Source organism: Mustela putorius, unplaced genomic scaffold (genome assembly GCF_011764305.1).
Source record: "Mustela putorius furo isolate JIRA1106 unplaced genomic scaffold, ASM1176430v1.1 tig00003903_pilon_pilon_pilon, whole genome shotgun sequence".
NCBI classification, from domain to species: domain Eukaryota; kingdom Metazoa; phylum Chordata; class Mammalia; order Carnivora; family Mustelidae; genus Mustela; species Mustela putorius.
The window spans coordinates 3,458,278-3,474,646 of NW_025422051.1; the positions used below are offsets into that span (position 1 = coordinate 3,458,278).

Genomic DNA, 16,369 nt, shown 5'->3' on the forward strand with positions numbered 1-16,369 from the left:
CCTGCGAACGCTCGCAAGTCGCGAAAAGGAGTAGCTATTGGCCAATCCGGCGAGGCCCGCTTTTTAGAAGCTTGGCTTCCTTCGAAGATGAAAGACAAACGGAAGCTCCGCCCCTTTCCCCAGAGGACGAGGGAAATCTCCGTGCCATTGGCTGGGACCTGCGGCCGTCCAAATGTCAACGCTTTCTTATCAAGGGACTGGGCCGACCTATCAGCCAGAAATTCCTTGGCCTGACTGAGGTTGGGAAAATGGTCGCCCCCGTGAGGCCATGACAGAGGGAAGGAAAAAGGGGCTACTCAGCGCCTCACCTCACTTGAAAACCAAATCCGGGCTCGGGACCTATTTAGTGCGGCGGGGGCGGAGCGACAATTGTCGCGCCCGGGCCAACTGCAGCTGCGCACAGTGGCATTTCCGTCCCCGCCCCTGAGAGCCTGCAGCACAACCTGTCATGGCGGCTGGACTGTTGAGTTGGAGCGCTCGCCGCCTTTTGGCAGTAGCGGCGACGCGAGGGCTCCCAGCCGCCCGCGTTCGCTGGGAGTCCAGCTCGGCCAGGGCCGTGATCGCCCCATCGGCTATGGCTGGAAAGCGGACCCCGGCACCGACCGTACGCTGGCAGGAGGACCCAGATCCGGAGGACGAAAACCTCTACGAGAAGGTGAGAGGGAGGGGAAACGGGACACAAGAAGGGTCAGTCAGGGAGGGACCGGCGGACGGGACGCCGTAGAGGACGTTCTTAAACGGCTGAGGATTGCGCTGCTGGTGAGATCCTCGAAGACTTGGGAACTTTGCTTAGCTTGATTTCCTTCTTTGTCCCCTGCTAATCTTCAGTTCAGGGCCGGGGGCAAGATTGGCTTTGTTTTGAAGACGTGTATCAAACCTGAAGTGGGCGATGCTCAAAACACGTTAGAAGCAGTATAACATAACGACAGTAATACTAAACACCCCTATGGGGCTTGCTCGGTGCCAGAGCTCTAAACATTTTAGGTACGTTATCTAATCCTCAAAACAACCCCATTTCGAAGTTGGTACTCTGAGCATATCTAGTCTACCGATGAGGACGCTGAAGCATAAAGATGTTAGGTGACTTGCCCAAACTCGCCGAGATGAACGTGTGGGGGAACCGGGTCCGCTGTGCTGTGGGGATAGCAGAGACTCTGAAACCAGAATGCCAGGGTTGGAATACAAGCACTGATAGTTGTTCATCTTTGTGACCTTGGTCAAGTAGCTTAACTCCTTGGTTCCTCTTTGTAAAATGGGGAAAGTATGAGTACGCCTTATAGAAAGTAAAATGCTACGTCTGCCGCATGTAATTAAATGAGTCAAAATGTTCAGAAGAGCAGCTGCAACCTAGTATTCAGCATTAGAAAGTGTTAATCATTATTGCTACTTCTGCCTCCCTGATACATTGTGCAGTTTGTGTATGGCACACTGTAGGTTCTTCATCAGTACTATCCTCTGGCTTGGATATATAGGATCTTACTCATTTATTCATTCGTTCTGTAAATAAGGACCCAGGGCCTGCTGTATGCCAGGTGTGGTTCAGGACCCTTAGGAGTTCAGCAGTGTGGAAATCAGACAAAGCCCTTGCCCTCCTAGAGCTTGTATGGTAATGGAGAGCACAGACGATAGTCATGTAAAATATTCGGAAACAGTGCTATTGAGTATGTAATAAGATAATGTGATAGGATCTGGGGAGATGCTGCTACCTTGGTAAAGTGGTAACTGCTAGAAAGAAAGTTAAGCAAGATAAGTGGATGGGGAGTGACTTGGGGGGGTAGGGGGTAATTTTTTGTGAAACCATAGGAAATTAGCGATATGCAACCATCTTTAACCTATAAAAGTGGCAATTTCCTATAGTTTAAGACAAGTAATGGCTAAGGTGACTAGGGACTGCCTCCTAAGGGAAGTGATTATGAAGCCAATATTTTGAGCCAGGAGACAGACCTAGCCATGATGCTATCAGGGGGAAAGACTTTCCAGGCAGCGGGAACAGTAAGTGCAAAGGCCCTGTGGTAGGAAGGAGTTTGATAACTCCTAAGACTAGAAAGAGGAATTAAAGGAGAGAGGGGAGATGGGTCTGAGGTGAAATTGGAGACCAGCTTATGCAGGGCCAGCGTAAGGTTTTGTGGAGCCACAGGAAGCCCTCACTGACCTTTTCCTCTTCTTGCCACAGAACCCAGACTCCCACGGTTATGACAAGGACCCTGTTGTGGACCTCTGGAACATGCGGGTCGTCTTTTTCTTTGGGTTCTCCATCGTCTTGGTCCTTGGCAGCACCTTTATAGCTTATCTGCCTGATTACAGGTGCATGGGTGTGTCGGAGAGAGTGAAATGGGTGGGGGTGGAGATTGAAGGGGGCTGAGCCAGGAATCCTGTTCTTTGTGCCAGTGGGGATTGGGGAGCTAAAATGGGGATTGGTGTCCAGTGAGGCTCCCTCACATCCACCCCCATGCTGCTGCCTCCAGAATGCAGGAGTGGGCCCGCCGAGAAGCTGAGAGGCTTGTTAAATACCGAGAGGCCAATGGCCTCCCCATCATGGAATCCAACTGCTTTGACCCCAGCAAGATCCAGCTACCAGAGGATGAGGACTGACCTGTTGCCAAGTGGGGCTCAAGAACCATCACCTTCTCCTCCGCCTGCCTGTCATTCTCCCCTTTCTTCAGAGCACCTAATTAAAGGGACTAAAAGTTTGACTGGCTGGTGTCGGTTTTGTTGTGTGTGGGAGGGGGGTGCAGAAATGGGCGTGTCAGATTCTAAAAGGCCACTGCAGCCTGTTCTGATTATCTGTTGCTGGATAACAAACACCATAAGACTTAGTGGCTTGAGATGACCATTTAGCATTCTCTTTCATGGTCCTGTGGTGGACTGGGCTTAGCTAGGTGGCTCCTCTTGGGGCCTCAGGTGGTTGCAGTCAGATGGTGGCGGCAGGCTGAAGGCACCTTTAACTGGGACAGATGTCCCAGGTAGCTTCTTCACTCGCATATCTGGCATTTCAGTCTTCTTCTGTGTGACATCTCTCTCTGGCAGAATAGTCTGGGCTCCTTAAGGGTGGCTCAGGGCTCCTCTGCATGGGGTGTGGCATATGGGAAGAAATCAGCGGCAACCAATCATAGAAGAAGGGCCAGGACGACTGGGAATTGAGGGTAGTGTGTCCAAACAGGGCTTTTCCATTGCTAAGCACAAGCCTTTGTCTCCCTCACCACCTTCTCTGTTTCTCTCTACGTTTTGATGTTTCTGCCCGTCTTGTGTCTTGGTGAGTCTGGATGCCTCTCTCTCCCCTTCTGTCCCAGTCTGGGTGGTCTTGCACTCAAGACACACATCTCTGTGTATGCATGCATGTCTCTGCCTGTTCCCCTTCTCTCCCCGCCCCCTCACTTGCAGGAATTCTCCCCCTGCATGTTCTTTCTCTGGGAATAGGCTGTCTGCCCACATCGGGCTCATTCTTTCAGCCTTCCTCTGTCTTTGTCTTTGTCTCTCTGTGTTCTGGAAGATGGAGCTCAGGAGACTTGCTCCGGCTCTCTTTATCTTTCCAGGGAATCTCCCCTAAATTCCTGTTAATTCTGGACATGTGGGCGCCCCTTCATGTCCCTGGCATCTCTGCCCTCTGCGCAGTGGCCCTGTTCTAAAGCTCATACTTCACAACTCGAGATCACATGCTCATTGCTGCCATCTCTTTGTGTGTCCCTGCTTGGGACTTTGGAGAGTGCAGGAGCCCCCAATCCCTGGCTACCAGAAGAAAATGTGTCCCGATGGACCCACCGCTAGAGGTGATGTCTCTACCCCCAGCTGCTCAGTCTCAGAAAGAGCCCCAGCCCACCGGTGCGTGGCTAAGGTGGGAGCAACGCCCACGCGAGCCTTTCTGGAAGTGAGTGATTTCACTTCCCGAGTGCTTCCCTGTGGGGCCTGTCTCCCAACCTGAGGCTAGGCCCCAAAGCAGAGAATCCCAGTGTGTGAAGAGAGCACTCTCCACCTTCCAGCCCGTAGGTACTGGGACGGGAAGTGAAGGGGATGTGCTAGCCCGGCCACCAAGTACCTGACTATATTCCCTATAATAAACCTCAGCTTCTCGCCACCATACCCTACCATCCACCTGAGAATCTGTCCCCCCACTGACCGCATTCGGGAGGTAAGCTGCACGAGTGCAGGCGTTCGGGCACGCCTGTGCGCTCAGAGCAGGGACTGATTCAGTATGTGCTTGAGAAACGTGATACTTTTGCTGCCTGTGGTGTAGGCGCCATGGCCTACCGTTAGTGGCCTTCAGGCTTATGGCCTCTGAGGCTGCACGCTTCCAATCCCCCCCAGATCTGCCTCCTTCTCATGTTCCCAGGATCTCAAGAAACCTCCGTTCTGGCCAAACAAGAGCTGGCACTTAAACTAAATCCTAAAAATCCCCGCTTTTGCTCTCTTCCCGATGGCAACAATACTACCTTCCTTCCCTCCCAGCCACACCAGCCACCTCAAAACTTCATTGTTCTGAACATTGAATAAAAATGTACAGGCAGGGGCCCCTGGGCGGCTCAATGGGTTAAGTGTCTGCCTTCAACTCAGGTCACGATCCTGGGGTCCTAGGATTGAGCCCCAAGTCAGACTCCCTGCTCAATGGGGAGTCTGCCTCTCCCTCTCCCCCTGCTCCCACCGCTCATGCTCTCTCTCCCCCAAATAAATAAATAAAATCTTTAAAAAATAAACAAAATGTACATACAGGCTTCAAAGGTCATTTACTTTTTACAAACCAGACACTCCCACGTAACCAGGACCCAGGTCGAGAAAGAGAACATGAATGAACACTAAAAGCTCCCTTCAGGGGGCACCTGGAGGCTCAGTGGGTTAAAGCCTCTGCCTTCAGCTCCGGTCGTGGTCCCGGGGTCCTGGGATCGAGCCCCGCATCGGGCTCTCTGCTCGGTGGGGAGCCTGCTTCCTCCTCTCTCTGTCTCTGTGTGCCTCTCTGCCTACTTGTCTGTCAAATGGGTAAATGTTTAACACTAAAAAAAAAAAAAGCTCCCTTCAGGTCCAACCCCCCACCCCCTGCCTTGGGACGTCCATATAAATGCAATCATACGTTTTCCCGTCCAGCTTCCTTCATTCAGTGTGAGGTTTGTGAGATGGAACCACGTTATATAACCGGTAGTTTGTCTGTTCTCGTTGCTGTAATCCCTTCCATTGTGTGACTAGATCACACTCATTGGTTCCCGTGTTGATGGGCCTTTGGGGAGTTTTCTGTTGGGGCTATTAAGAATGATTCTGTCAGGACGCCTGGGTGGCTCAGAAGGTTAAGCCGCTGCCTTCGGCTCAGGTCATGATCCCGAGATCCTGGGATGGAGTCCCTCATCAGGCTCCTTGCTCGGCAGGGAATCTGCTTCTCTCTCTGCCTCTGCCTGCCACTCTGCCTGCTTGTGCACACTCTCTCTTCTGACAAGTAAATAAATAAATAAAATCTTTTTTTAAAAAAAGTGATTCTATGAACATTTTTAAAAAAGATTTTATTTATTTATTTGACAGACAGAGATCACAAGTAGGCAGAGAGGCAGGCAGAGAGAGAGAGGGGGAAGCAGGCTCCCTGCTGAGCAGAGAGCCCGATGCAGGGCTTGATCCCAGGACCCTGAGACCATGACCGAAGGCAGAGGCTTAACCTACGGAGCCACCCAGGCGCCCTGTGAAATTTTTAAAAATTTTTATTTATTTATTTGACAGCACACACAAGCAGGGGGAGTGGTGGGCACAGAGAGAGGGAGAAGCAGACTCCCCACTGAGCAGGGAGCCTGATGTAGGGCTCAATCCCAGGACCCCGGAATCATGACCTGAGCTGAAGGCAGATGCTTAAATGACTAAGCCACCTAGGTGCCCCAATTCTCTGAACTTTATTATGCACATTTTTTTGTTGTTATATACATTTAAAAAAAAGATTTTATTTATCTATTCATCAGAGGGAGAGCACATAAGCAGGGGGAGGGGCAGAGGGAGAAGCAGGGTCCCCACTGAGCAGAGATTCCTTATGTGGGACTTGATCCAGGACCCTGGGACAATGACCTGAGCTGAAGGCAGATGCTTAACCGAATGAGCCACCCAGGCATCCCTTATTGTATACATCTTTTGATGGATAGATGCACTCATTTCTCTTGGGCATAAACCTAGGGCCTAAGTCACAGGCAAAATGGGATGAGCTTTAGTAAATGACACCAGGTTTCCAATCTCCACATCCCATGGTGGTGAGCGCCACATCCCCACCATTGCTCGGCACCCTCCATCATTCTCACTGTAGCCATTCCGGCAAGCCACTGCGCTTTTAAGGACCACACTGAGATGAAGAGGTGGAAGTTTGTTGCCTACCCTGGGTCAAGTCCTGACAGTGTCCCAGACACATACCAGGATGCCTGCCCTGGGAATTTCCCAGGGTGGGGGTGTTGGCGGAGGCCAGCGTGAGTGACCAGAGGGCCTAAACACAGAGAGGGCTTTCACCCTACCATTTGACTCCAGGGATGTTTGAACCTTGATCTGTTGGACCCAGCTCTGCTCTAGCAACATAACGGATACCATCCTCCTTCAGCCTTCAGTCTCACAGGGCATTCATTATGAGCAAGGGCCTGCGAACAAGATAGTCACAGGCCGTGTAACAGACACTGTTAGTTCCCAGCCTGTATACTCGTGTCCCTGCAGCTCCAGTGTGTGCTGGCCAACTGCCAACCGCCAGTGTCTGTATGTCTTCACTGGAGGGCTTCCTCTCGAGCTGCAGAAGGCTGCTCTGTTCCGTTTGTGGACTTAGCAGGCTGGAAGGGCCAGGAAATGAACACGCCTTGGCAGCAGCCCTTAACCAATGACAGATGAGAGCCGGTAGGTAAGTACCCTTGCCCCCTTGGCCCTCAGATGGGACATCTCTAAGGTGTATGTTCTCTGCTGGTCCCCAGACCCCCTCAGTGGGAACATGCTCAGGTTAACCCCCAATGCTAAGTTGCTTAGTAAAAGTCTCCATCGGCTGCCTTATCTCTTCTTTGTCTTGCTGGCCCACTCCCCTATCCCCAAATAAACGACTTGACTTTGATTCCTGGGTCAGGGTTGGCTTCTGGAGGCACCCCCACCAGAACAGTCTGGGTCCTCAAGGAGTTTCCCTCGAGGTAGTGGGTAAGACCAGAGTTAAAAGACACAGAAATCCACAGGTAAGTTCCACCAGAAGGCCAGTGTGCCTGGAATATTATGCTCGCTGGAAACCCTGGGCTCTTCCAGGAAAAGAGTGGCTACAGATGAGATCCACAAGGTCCCAGGAGTGATGGTTGGAAGTTTTGACTTTATACCCTACACAAAGTTAACCAGAAGCTTTAGCAAAGCTCGTCTCAGACGATTCTGGACTGCATAAGGGGCACTGCTTACAGTTTTTGTCATGGATTACCTAGGAAATAAAACCCAAAATATCTTAACCTGATTCATGACTGTTACTGATAGACATAAGCACCATGGAGTAAACTGACGGCAGGCAAAGCTCTGAGCTTTAAAACTGGTGGAAGGATCCAACATTCTCCAAAAAACGAGAACCTGTACATTTTGATCCTGAAATATTAGACTCAGTGAAAACTGGCCACAAACAAAGAAAAGCTCACATGACAGGAGCTATTCATCCAACGAATATTTATTGAGTGCCTACTGGATATTGGGCACGGTTACAAGCAGTGGGGAGATAGCGGGGAACAAAAGATTCAAAACTTCCTGCCTCCCTAGGGCTTATGTTCCAGCAGAGGGAGACAGACAATAAACAAGGCAACCAATGACATTATCTGTATATTGGGAGATGGTAAGTATGCATTAAATTTCAGAGTGACCAGGGGATGCCAGGCTGGCTTGGTCCATGGAGCATCTGACTCCTGATCTCCAGGTTGTGAGTTTGAGCTGCACATCGAGTGTGGAGATTACTTAAAAACAAACAAACAAACAAACAAACAAATAAATTCAAGGGGGATCAGGAGTGTAGAGACAGAAGCCTGTATTTAAATAGGGTAGTCACCTGATTTGTGCTCAGGTCATGATCTCAGGGTCAGGGGATCGAGCCCCACATTGGGCTCTGGGCTCAGCATGGAGTCTGCTTGAGATTCTCTCCCTCCCTCTCCCTCTGCCTCTTTCCCCGCTCAAATGCTCTCTCTCTCTCTCTCTCAAAAAAAAAAAAAATAATAATAATAAATAAATCTTGAAAAATAAAAAAAATAGGGTAGTCAGCTTAGCCCTTGTTGAAAATGATTTTTTAAAAAAGAAAGATGATATTTTTTTTTCATGAAAGAAATGGGAGGAAAACAAGAGATGAGCTATAGAGATATGAGGGCATTTCTGGCAGAGGGAACAACCAGTAGGATTCCTGAAATAAGACCGTACCCAAGCTGTTCAAGGAGCAGCCTGACTCCAAGAAGATAATTGGGGAAAAGCCATTACTGCTGAAACAAGACAAGAGAATTGATACACGAATCAAATCGTCACTGTAAAAATTAACCCAAGAGTGATTCATCTCGCTGTAAACAGCTTCAGAGAAGTGAAAATGGCCAGAACAGGCTTTGGGTTAAGGGTACCACTGTAGGGCATTGAACAAGGAATTAAACTGGCTCATAACTCATGTCAGGGCAAACTCTCTCTTTTTTTTTTAAATAAGATTTTTAAAATTTATTTATTAGAGAGAGGGAGTGAGAGCAGGAGCAGGAGCAAAGGGAGAGGGAGAAGCAGACTCCCTGCTGAACAGGGAGCCAGAATTGGGGCTCCGTCCAAGGACCCCGAAATCATGACCTGAGCCAAAGGCAGATACTCAACTGAGTGAGCCCCCCAGGAGCCCCCAGGACAAACTCTCTTAATAGAAATTCTTCACTGTGGCATGATTCCGATTTTAAATGTTCATGTTTGTAAGCAGAGCTAATAATAGATCAGACCAGAGAACTCTGCATGAGTCAGAGGAGCAAATCCAGGGCCAACCTATATCCAGACAAGGCATCTGGAATCAACCCTCATTGGGAGGGTTAATTTCCTCATTCTCTCCTTCATTCATTCATTCATCCCACAAATGTTTACCAAGTGCCTACTCTGCGACAGGGGATACAGCAGTGAATAAAACAGGGGCGCCTGGGTGGCTTGGTGGGTTAAAGCCTCTGCCTTCAGCTCAGGTCATGATCCCAGGGTTCTGGGATGGAGCCCCACATCAGGCTCTCTGCTCAGCAGGGAGCCTACTTCCTCCTCCCTCTCTGCCTGCCTCTCTGCCTACTTGTGATCTCTGTCTGCCAAATAAATAAAGTCTTCAAAAAAAAAAAACAGGCAAAAATCTCTGCCCTCTCGGATCTGACTTCTATAAAAAACATAACAAATGTAAAGGACAAATAACAATTTTGAGTAATGCTAATTGCTAAATCAATAAGTAAAATGTAGGGCGCCTGGGTGGCTCAGTGGGTTAAGCCGCTGCCTCTCTGCCTACTTGTGATGTCTCTCTGTCAAATAAATAAATAAATAATCTTTAAAAAAAAATAAGTAAAATGTATAATACTGCAATAAATGTTGAAAGAGAAAAATGACGCAGGAAAGGGGAAAGTGAGTGAGTGAGTGTGTGTGCGTGCGTGCGTGCGGGTGTGTGTGTGTGTGTGTGTGTGAGAATGTGTGAATTTCAGCTAGAGCGGCCAGGAAAAAGGCCTCACTGAGATGACATTTGAGAAAGACCTAAAGGAAGTATCCAACTGAAGAGAGAACTTTGAAACAAGAGCCACGATCGCGAGGCAGTCACAGTGGTTAAGAGCGCGGGTTCTTGAGCCAGACTGCCTGGGTTCAAATCACAACCCCCTCCCCAAATGTATGACCTCATGTTTCCATTTTACTCTCCTTTAAAAAAAAAAGATTTTATTATTTATTTGAGAGAGAGCAAGGAAGAGAGAGCATGACCTGGGGGTGGGGCAGAGGGAAAGGGAGATCCAGACTCCCGTCTGAGCAGGGAGCCCCACGTGGGACCCGATCCCAGGACCCTGGATCACGACCTGAGCCAAAGGCAGACGCTTAAACGACTTAGCCACCCAGATGCCCCCCAGCCCCATTTTACTCTTCTACCAGCAGAGGCTAATGACATTAACTCTTTCCTAAGGATATGGAGAGGGTTAATTTGAGAGTGCTTGTAACATTGCTTGACACAGATTAAGTGTTTGTCAATATTGGTTGAAAGAATGAATTCTTACTCTTGTTAATGTAGTGACCATTGAAGTTATAGAATAAGTTCCCTAAAAAAATGAAATTGTGGTTATTATGGTTTGGGAGAGTGTTTAGATCGTGGACTTGAAATAGAAGGCAGTTTCAGAGTCCCTAGCAATCACTTCTGGGAGGCTTGGGGTCTGGTCTGGCACGTGGTGGTTTCTGGAGACAAGGTTTGAAAATTGACTTAGCCCAGTTGGAGCCTTTAGCAGCAGTTGTCAGAAAAGTGGCAGGATTCTTGGAGTCAGTCATCTCAAAAGTAGAAAGGGTCTGGGGAACTCTGCCAGGGTCAGAATGAGGATCCAGGGTGTCAGCTGAAGTTTGGGAAAAGAGTAGCCATGGATGGAGGCCACGAGGCCTCAAGGACAGGTACACTTCTGGGGCCTGGAAGTGCTGTAGTCTTGTCTTTTTACTCTTTTCCCGACTCCCTCCCCTCCTTTGTGTCTTTGCTAAATATCAGCTTCTCAGCTGTTTATTCTCTCTGTTTTTAAAAAAGATTTTATTTATTTATTTGACACAGAGAGAGAGATCACAAGTAGGCAAGAGACAGGCAGAGAGAGAGGGGGAAGCAGGCTCCCCACCGAGCAGGGAACCCAATGTGGGGCTCGATCCCACGACCCTGAGATCATGACCCGAGCTGAAGGCAGAGGCTTACCCCACTGAGCCACCCAGGCGCCCCATGTTTATTCTCTTTGTTTTTTGTTGCGCGCCCCCCCCCACCACACAGCGCACATAAACTGCATTGGATGTGCTGTCCTTTTACCTGTGGTCATGCTACCAAAAAATAAACCAAAATAAACTAGGCTGTTAATGGGAGAGAAAGAGGAGGAGAAGGAGAGGAGGAGGTAGAAAGAGGAGAGAGGGAGGAAGGGCGGAAGGGGAGGAGAAACGAAAGAAGCCCTAAACTCATCAGGATGAGACAGAACTGGTGGTTTGGGTCTGGGTCACACAGTGTTCTGAATGTCACACCAAGGTTTGGCACGCACACCCGTGGGGACTCAAACGGATTCCATCGAAATGAAAAAAACCTCTCCGCGCATTTTTAAGCCCCTGCTTCTGCCAGGATTCTAAGTCATACCCTCCTCTGGGCCATCATTCTTCTCACCTAAATCTGCTTTCTCCAGAAAAATTCCACTTGCGCTGCAGATGTGGCCTCTTCTCTGGGGGAAATTCTCTTTTGGGGAAAAAAGACCAAACAACAACAAGCTCAGAGGAATCAGTTTGAGATCTGAAAAAGACTTGTGATTAATAAAACTTAACCATTTTTAGTTTAAAGTCTATTATGTCTGGTTTAAATATAGCTACACCCAATTTTTATGGCTTAACATTTGCTTGAAATACCTTTTACCGCGCCTTCACTCTCGGTCTGCAAGTGTCCTTAAGGCTAAAGTGAGCTTGTAGATGGTGAGGTGTTAAGTCTTGTTTGTTTATCAATTCAGCCATTTAATGTCTTTTGACTGGATAATTGAATTTATTTACATTTAAGGTAATTATTGATAGGTCAGGATTTACTGATGCCATTTTCTTCATCGTGTTCTAGTTCTTTTGTGGATGTTTTTCCTTGTTTCTTACCCTACAATCTTTTTCGGTGCTTTGATGTCTTGGTATCAGTATGCTTTGAGTTCTTTGTCATGTCCTTTCCTTTAATTACTATAGGTTTTTCCTTAGTGGTTACCATGAGACTTACAGTATCTTCAAATTGTAACAACACCCTATTAGAAGCCTGTAGAAACCGAGGGGCACCCAGGAGGCTCAGTGGGTTAAAGCTTCTGCCTTCTGCCTCAGGTCATGATCCCAGGGTCCTGGGATTGGCCCTACATCTGGCTCTCTGCTCAGCAGGGAGTCTGCTTCTCCCTCTCTCTCTGCCTGCTTGTGATCTCTGTCTGCCAAATAAATAAATAAAATCTTAAAAAAAAAAAAAAAGAAGCTGGTAGAAACCTAAATTCAGTAGCAGTTTACTTTACATTTCTACTTCTCCACCTCACAATGTAGGTTATCAATGTTACATTTTACATATTTTATATATTGTGTAACCAATAACATATGACAGTTATGACTTTTTAATGTTTGTTTTTATTTTTAAATTATTTTTAAAAGATTTTATTTATTTATTTGACAGAGAGAGAAAGAGAGATCACAAGTAGGCAGAGAGGGAGACAGAGAGAGAGGAAGGGAAGCAGGCTCCCTGACTAAGCAGAGAGCCGGATGTGGGGCACGATCCCAGGACCCTGGGATCATGACCTGAGCCGAAGGCAGAGGCTTTAAACCACTGAGCCACCCAAGTGCCCCTTTTATGTTTGCTTTTAAACGTTTTTTAAAAAAACTTTTAAAAAAGATTTTATTTATTTATTTGACAGACAGAGATCACAAGCAGGCAGAGAGGCAGGCAGAGAGAGAGAGGAGGAAGCAGGCTCCCTGCTGAGCAGAGAGCCCAATGTGGGGCTCGATCCCAGGACCCTGAGATCATGACCTGAGCCAAAGGCAGAGGCTTTAACCCACTGAGCCACCCAGGCGCCCCGCTTTTAAACATATTTTAAAAAGATTTTATTTATCTCTTTGTCAGCCATCCAGGTGCTCCTGTTTTTAAACTTTTTTTGAAAAGATTTTATTTATTTGACAGAGATCACAAGTAGGCAGAGAAGCAGACAGAGAGGGGGAAACAAGCTCCCTGCTGAGCAGAGAGCCCGACTTGGGGCTTGATCCCATGACCCTGGGACCAGGACCCAAGTGGAAGGCAGAGGCTTAACCCAGGCGCCCCTGTTTCTTAACTTTTTAACTAGAGTTGTAAGCTAGTTACAGTACCATTACCATATTACAAAATCATACAGAAAACAATTACAGAAAGTGCGTGTATGTATATGTACGTGTGTGTATATATATTTAAAATCACACACACACGTTGGTAAAATTTCCTATACTGGGGTGGAACTCCAGCGCTCTGAATCCAAGTCAATCCCTCTGCGCTAGGTGAGAAATAAAGTAGCCCTCTTGAGTTACTCTTCCAAAGGGTCTTGGACCTGCCCCCCAGGTCTTTGTGTTCCTCAGCGTGGCTGCTGCGCAGACCCCTAGGTCCACTGAGCACTTGGAACAACCGTCTCGCTGTCTCCCTTCCCGGGCACCGAACCCAACACCTTAGGGGACCAGGGTAGAGAAGCTGAGCTGGGCTGGGAGCCTCTGCCCGCCCGCCTGTCTCTGTGCCACGAGGTGCTCAGGAAGATGCAGAACCAATTGTGACCGAGCGGTGGGCCAGTGCCGACCCTCGGGTTAATCCGCTGTTCATCAGAGCCCCCAAGACACTTTCAGACGGTGGGCTCTCGGGCAGAAAGGGCAGCGGGCAGTCAATCAAAAGTTCTGGCTCCCGGAGTCGCCGAACACTCTAAGCGACTGGTTGACCAGCCTGCCTATCCAGGAGCGCGGGCTCTCCATCCGCGGTTCTTCCGCCGCTAGGGGGCGGGATCGTGAACTTGATTGATAGCCTTTTCAACCAGTGAGAACGTCTGAGCCCGGCTCCTCTTAAGTAGCACGTGTCTTTTTGGCCATCAAGCGACTGACACTCTTATCAGCCAATAAGGATGTCCGCTTGAGCTGTGGGCGGGGCTAATGGCTGCAGAAAGGGCGGGGTCTTGGTCTTGACCTACCTCGTTTTGCTCAACGAGGAAACCCCAATTCCACAGGAGCCTCCTCCCCTTATCTGTTTTTTCAGAAGACTTCTGATACTTTTAAAAAGTTTGAAAATCACAGCTTTAGAGTAATTTAGCTTTCTCATGCGTGCAGAAACAGCAGTCTCACTGCCCCTGCGAAAAAGAGCCGCTCTTAGGGAAGGTGGACTTAGAGGTGGTGACAGGAAACAGAACTGGTTCTCAGAAACAGCTTCATGGCAACTGGCATAAAATTGGAACTTGATTTGAGGTTTTAGGGCCTGAGAGACCGTGGGGGGGGGCGGGTCTTGTCTGCTAGAGGGTCTGTGGTGTGATTGATGGGGGCTTGGGGGGCAATGATGGGGGCCTGTGGGGATCAGTAATGCATGGTTAGTGGTTGAGGTCAGTCTGGGTCACCCGTGTAGACGCCTGTTCACTGATGGGACTGACTGGAATCAAGTGGCTGACGGGGTCGGGGCTGCCCCAAACACTGCTGTTACCTGCCCCCCACCCCATGCCATCATCAGAGACTGGACACAATCTTAAAAACTATGTTTCTGATGCAGACCATTTGCAGTCTTGACAGCGGTGTACCTTTTATTACAAAGGCCACCCCACAATGGGTCAGGAATCAAAGTATTCCATAGCCATCCCAAGCTCCCTACCATTGGCCAAGAGCTGATGAACATTGAACAAGTTCCTCAAAAATGGACTCAGAGGAATCTTAGACACTACCCCTCTCACCTCCTCCTGGTCCACACACCTTAGTAAGGCAGATTGATCACTGAAGGTGGCTATCAGCAAAAAGAGATAATCTCCTATTGAATACCTCCTAGATGATGATCAGAACAAAAGGGGGGGGCGTAGTTCTTAGAGACCTAGCTTGAAAATCAGGCCCTCAGCTCTGCCATTCCTGGACACCATCTGTCTGTCTTCCTCCTCATGGCAAGTCCTGGCTAACCTGGTTGGTAACCATCTTGGTGGCAGCTCAGCCCAAAAGAGGCCTAGGAGCTTCAAACTTCTTTCTGGTTCAGTCACCGGGATTGTCTTGTTGGCAGTCCGGCGGTGCCAGACCCATACTGATGAGGATTGCACGAGTCCGTACACGCTCCCTGAGTTCCCCTACAGTGCCCCCCAGTGGCTAAGATGGAAGACATAAAACAAAACAAAAGAACAACAAAAACAACCCTGTAAATTTTATAAAAATGCCTTTGGTCTTTTTGCACCTGACCCTTCTGGATGAAAGATCTGAGTACAAGTAGGAGATGATGGGACGAAAGTGAAGTTACAGGCACTGGGATGGGACACACTGATTTCCTGGTTGTGGAAGGCTAGGGCTTGGGGAGCACTCGGGTTAGCCACTGAGAGGTGTGAGAGGAAGAGACAATTAACCCTCTCTTTGTCCCCGTAGATCAAACACTGAAGCCTGGAAAAACAATCACACCGGTCTCCCCAGAGTCAAGCAGCAAATGCAGCTGGTAACCTGATCTGCTGGGTCTGTCATCACTTCCTTGCGATGACAAAAACAGAGACTCATGTGGACATGGGTTGTCCTAAACGATTCTGCTGTGCTTGATGGGTCAATGCCAGCTCCTGAACCTCCCTCATACACACACACACACACACACACACACACACACACAAGGGCCAGCATTGCCTTGTTTAGACCGACTGATACAAATTCATCCTCTTCCGATGCCTGAGTGGCCTCGGATGGTGGCATAGCTCAGTAGATTGGCTACAGGCCCCTGATGCCACGGCCTGTGAGACTTACCAAAACCCATGCAATGGTGTTTCCAGTCAAAGTTAACAACAAATCCTAGACTGAAATAAACTATGCCCTCTGGGTTATAAATTTGTATTTGCAGGGAAAGGACAGGGAACAGACTGTCTTTCCATTGGGGATGGAGTTTGCTTTTGGACCCATGTAGTGTTCCCTATCATCATTGACAGTGACACCAGACTCCAACAAATCAGTCTCAACTCCTCTGTGTGGGTGGCAGGATAATGGCCAGCCCGTAGACTACTTCCTGGATGTCTAAGAATACAAGGCCCTGAACACTCATTACCGTGGCCATTTCTCAGGATTGTGTTGACAGTGAGCAACCTTGCGGGATGAGGTAATGTCTCCCTCCTGGACAAAAACCAGGCCGGATTCTCCAAGCTCAGCGTTTCTTGGCTGTACTGGAAACCCACCGTCTGGGTAGCATCCACCAGAGGTCACCCCTTTGAGACATGGAGGACATGGAGTGCCAGCATCCTGTGCATGCGGCCTGCTGTGCCCTGAGGAGAAAATCCTCTGTAAAATTCCCACGAGTCTCGTGTCTTCTGTCAGCAGCTCTAAAACTTGTTAGCTTCCCAGAGGGTGATGTCTCAGACCCTGACAGTCAAGACTTGAGGGATTTTTTCACCCTGTGTGTTCTGACGGGCCCTATGGTTTGGCCAGTGGCACTTTTGGAAGGTCAGGGATCAGCTGCCGGTGGTGTCAGGGACGTGGCTCTAAGGATTTGAGTCCTGAGGTCATTAGTGACTGGAGGCCTGTG

General features: G+C 48.7%; 1 protein-coding gene across 1 annotated transcript; it reads left to right on the forward strand.

Moving 5' to 3' along the window:
- Positions 1–231: 231 nt before the first annotated feature.
- On the forward strand, positions 232–2,690 carry NDUFB11 (NADH:ubiquinone oxidoreductase subunit B11). Its single transcript, XM_004754965.3, has 3 exons — positions 232–655; positions 2,174–2,304; positions 2,466–2,690. The coding sequence occupies exons 1-3, from the start codon at positions 449–451 to the stop codon at positions 2,590–2,592; spliced, it is 465 nt and encodes a 154-aa protein (XP_004755022.1). The 5' UTR covers positions 232–448; the 3' UTR covers positions 2,593–2,690.
- Positions 2,691–16,369: the final 13,679 nt, after the last annotated feature.

Coding starts and splice junctions, on each gene's coding strand:
- NDUFB11 (XM_004754965.3), top strand. CDS start 449: ATGGCGGCTGGACTGTTGAGTTGGAGCGCTCGCCGCCTTTTGGCAGTA. Junction 656..2,173: donor ACGAAAACCTCTACGAGAAG/GTGAGAGGGAGG, acceptor TTCTTGCCACAG/AACCCAGACTCCCACGGTTA. Junction 2,305..2,465: donor GCTTATCTGCCTGATTACAG/GTGCATGGGTGT, acceptor TGCTGCCTCCAG/AATGCAGGAGTGGGCCCGCC.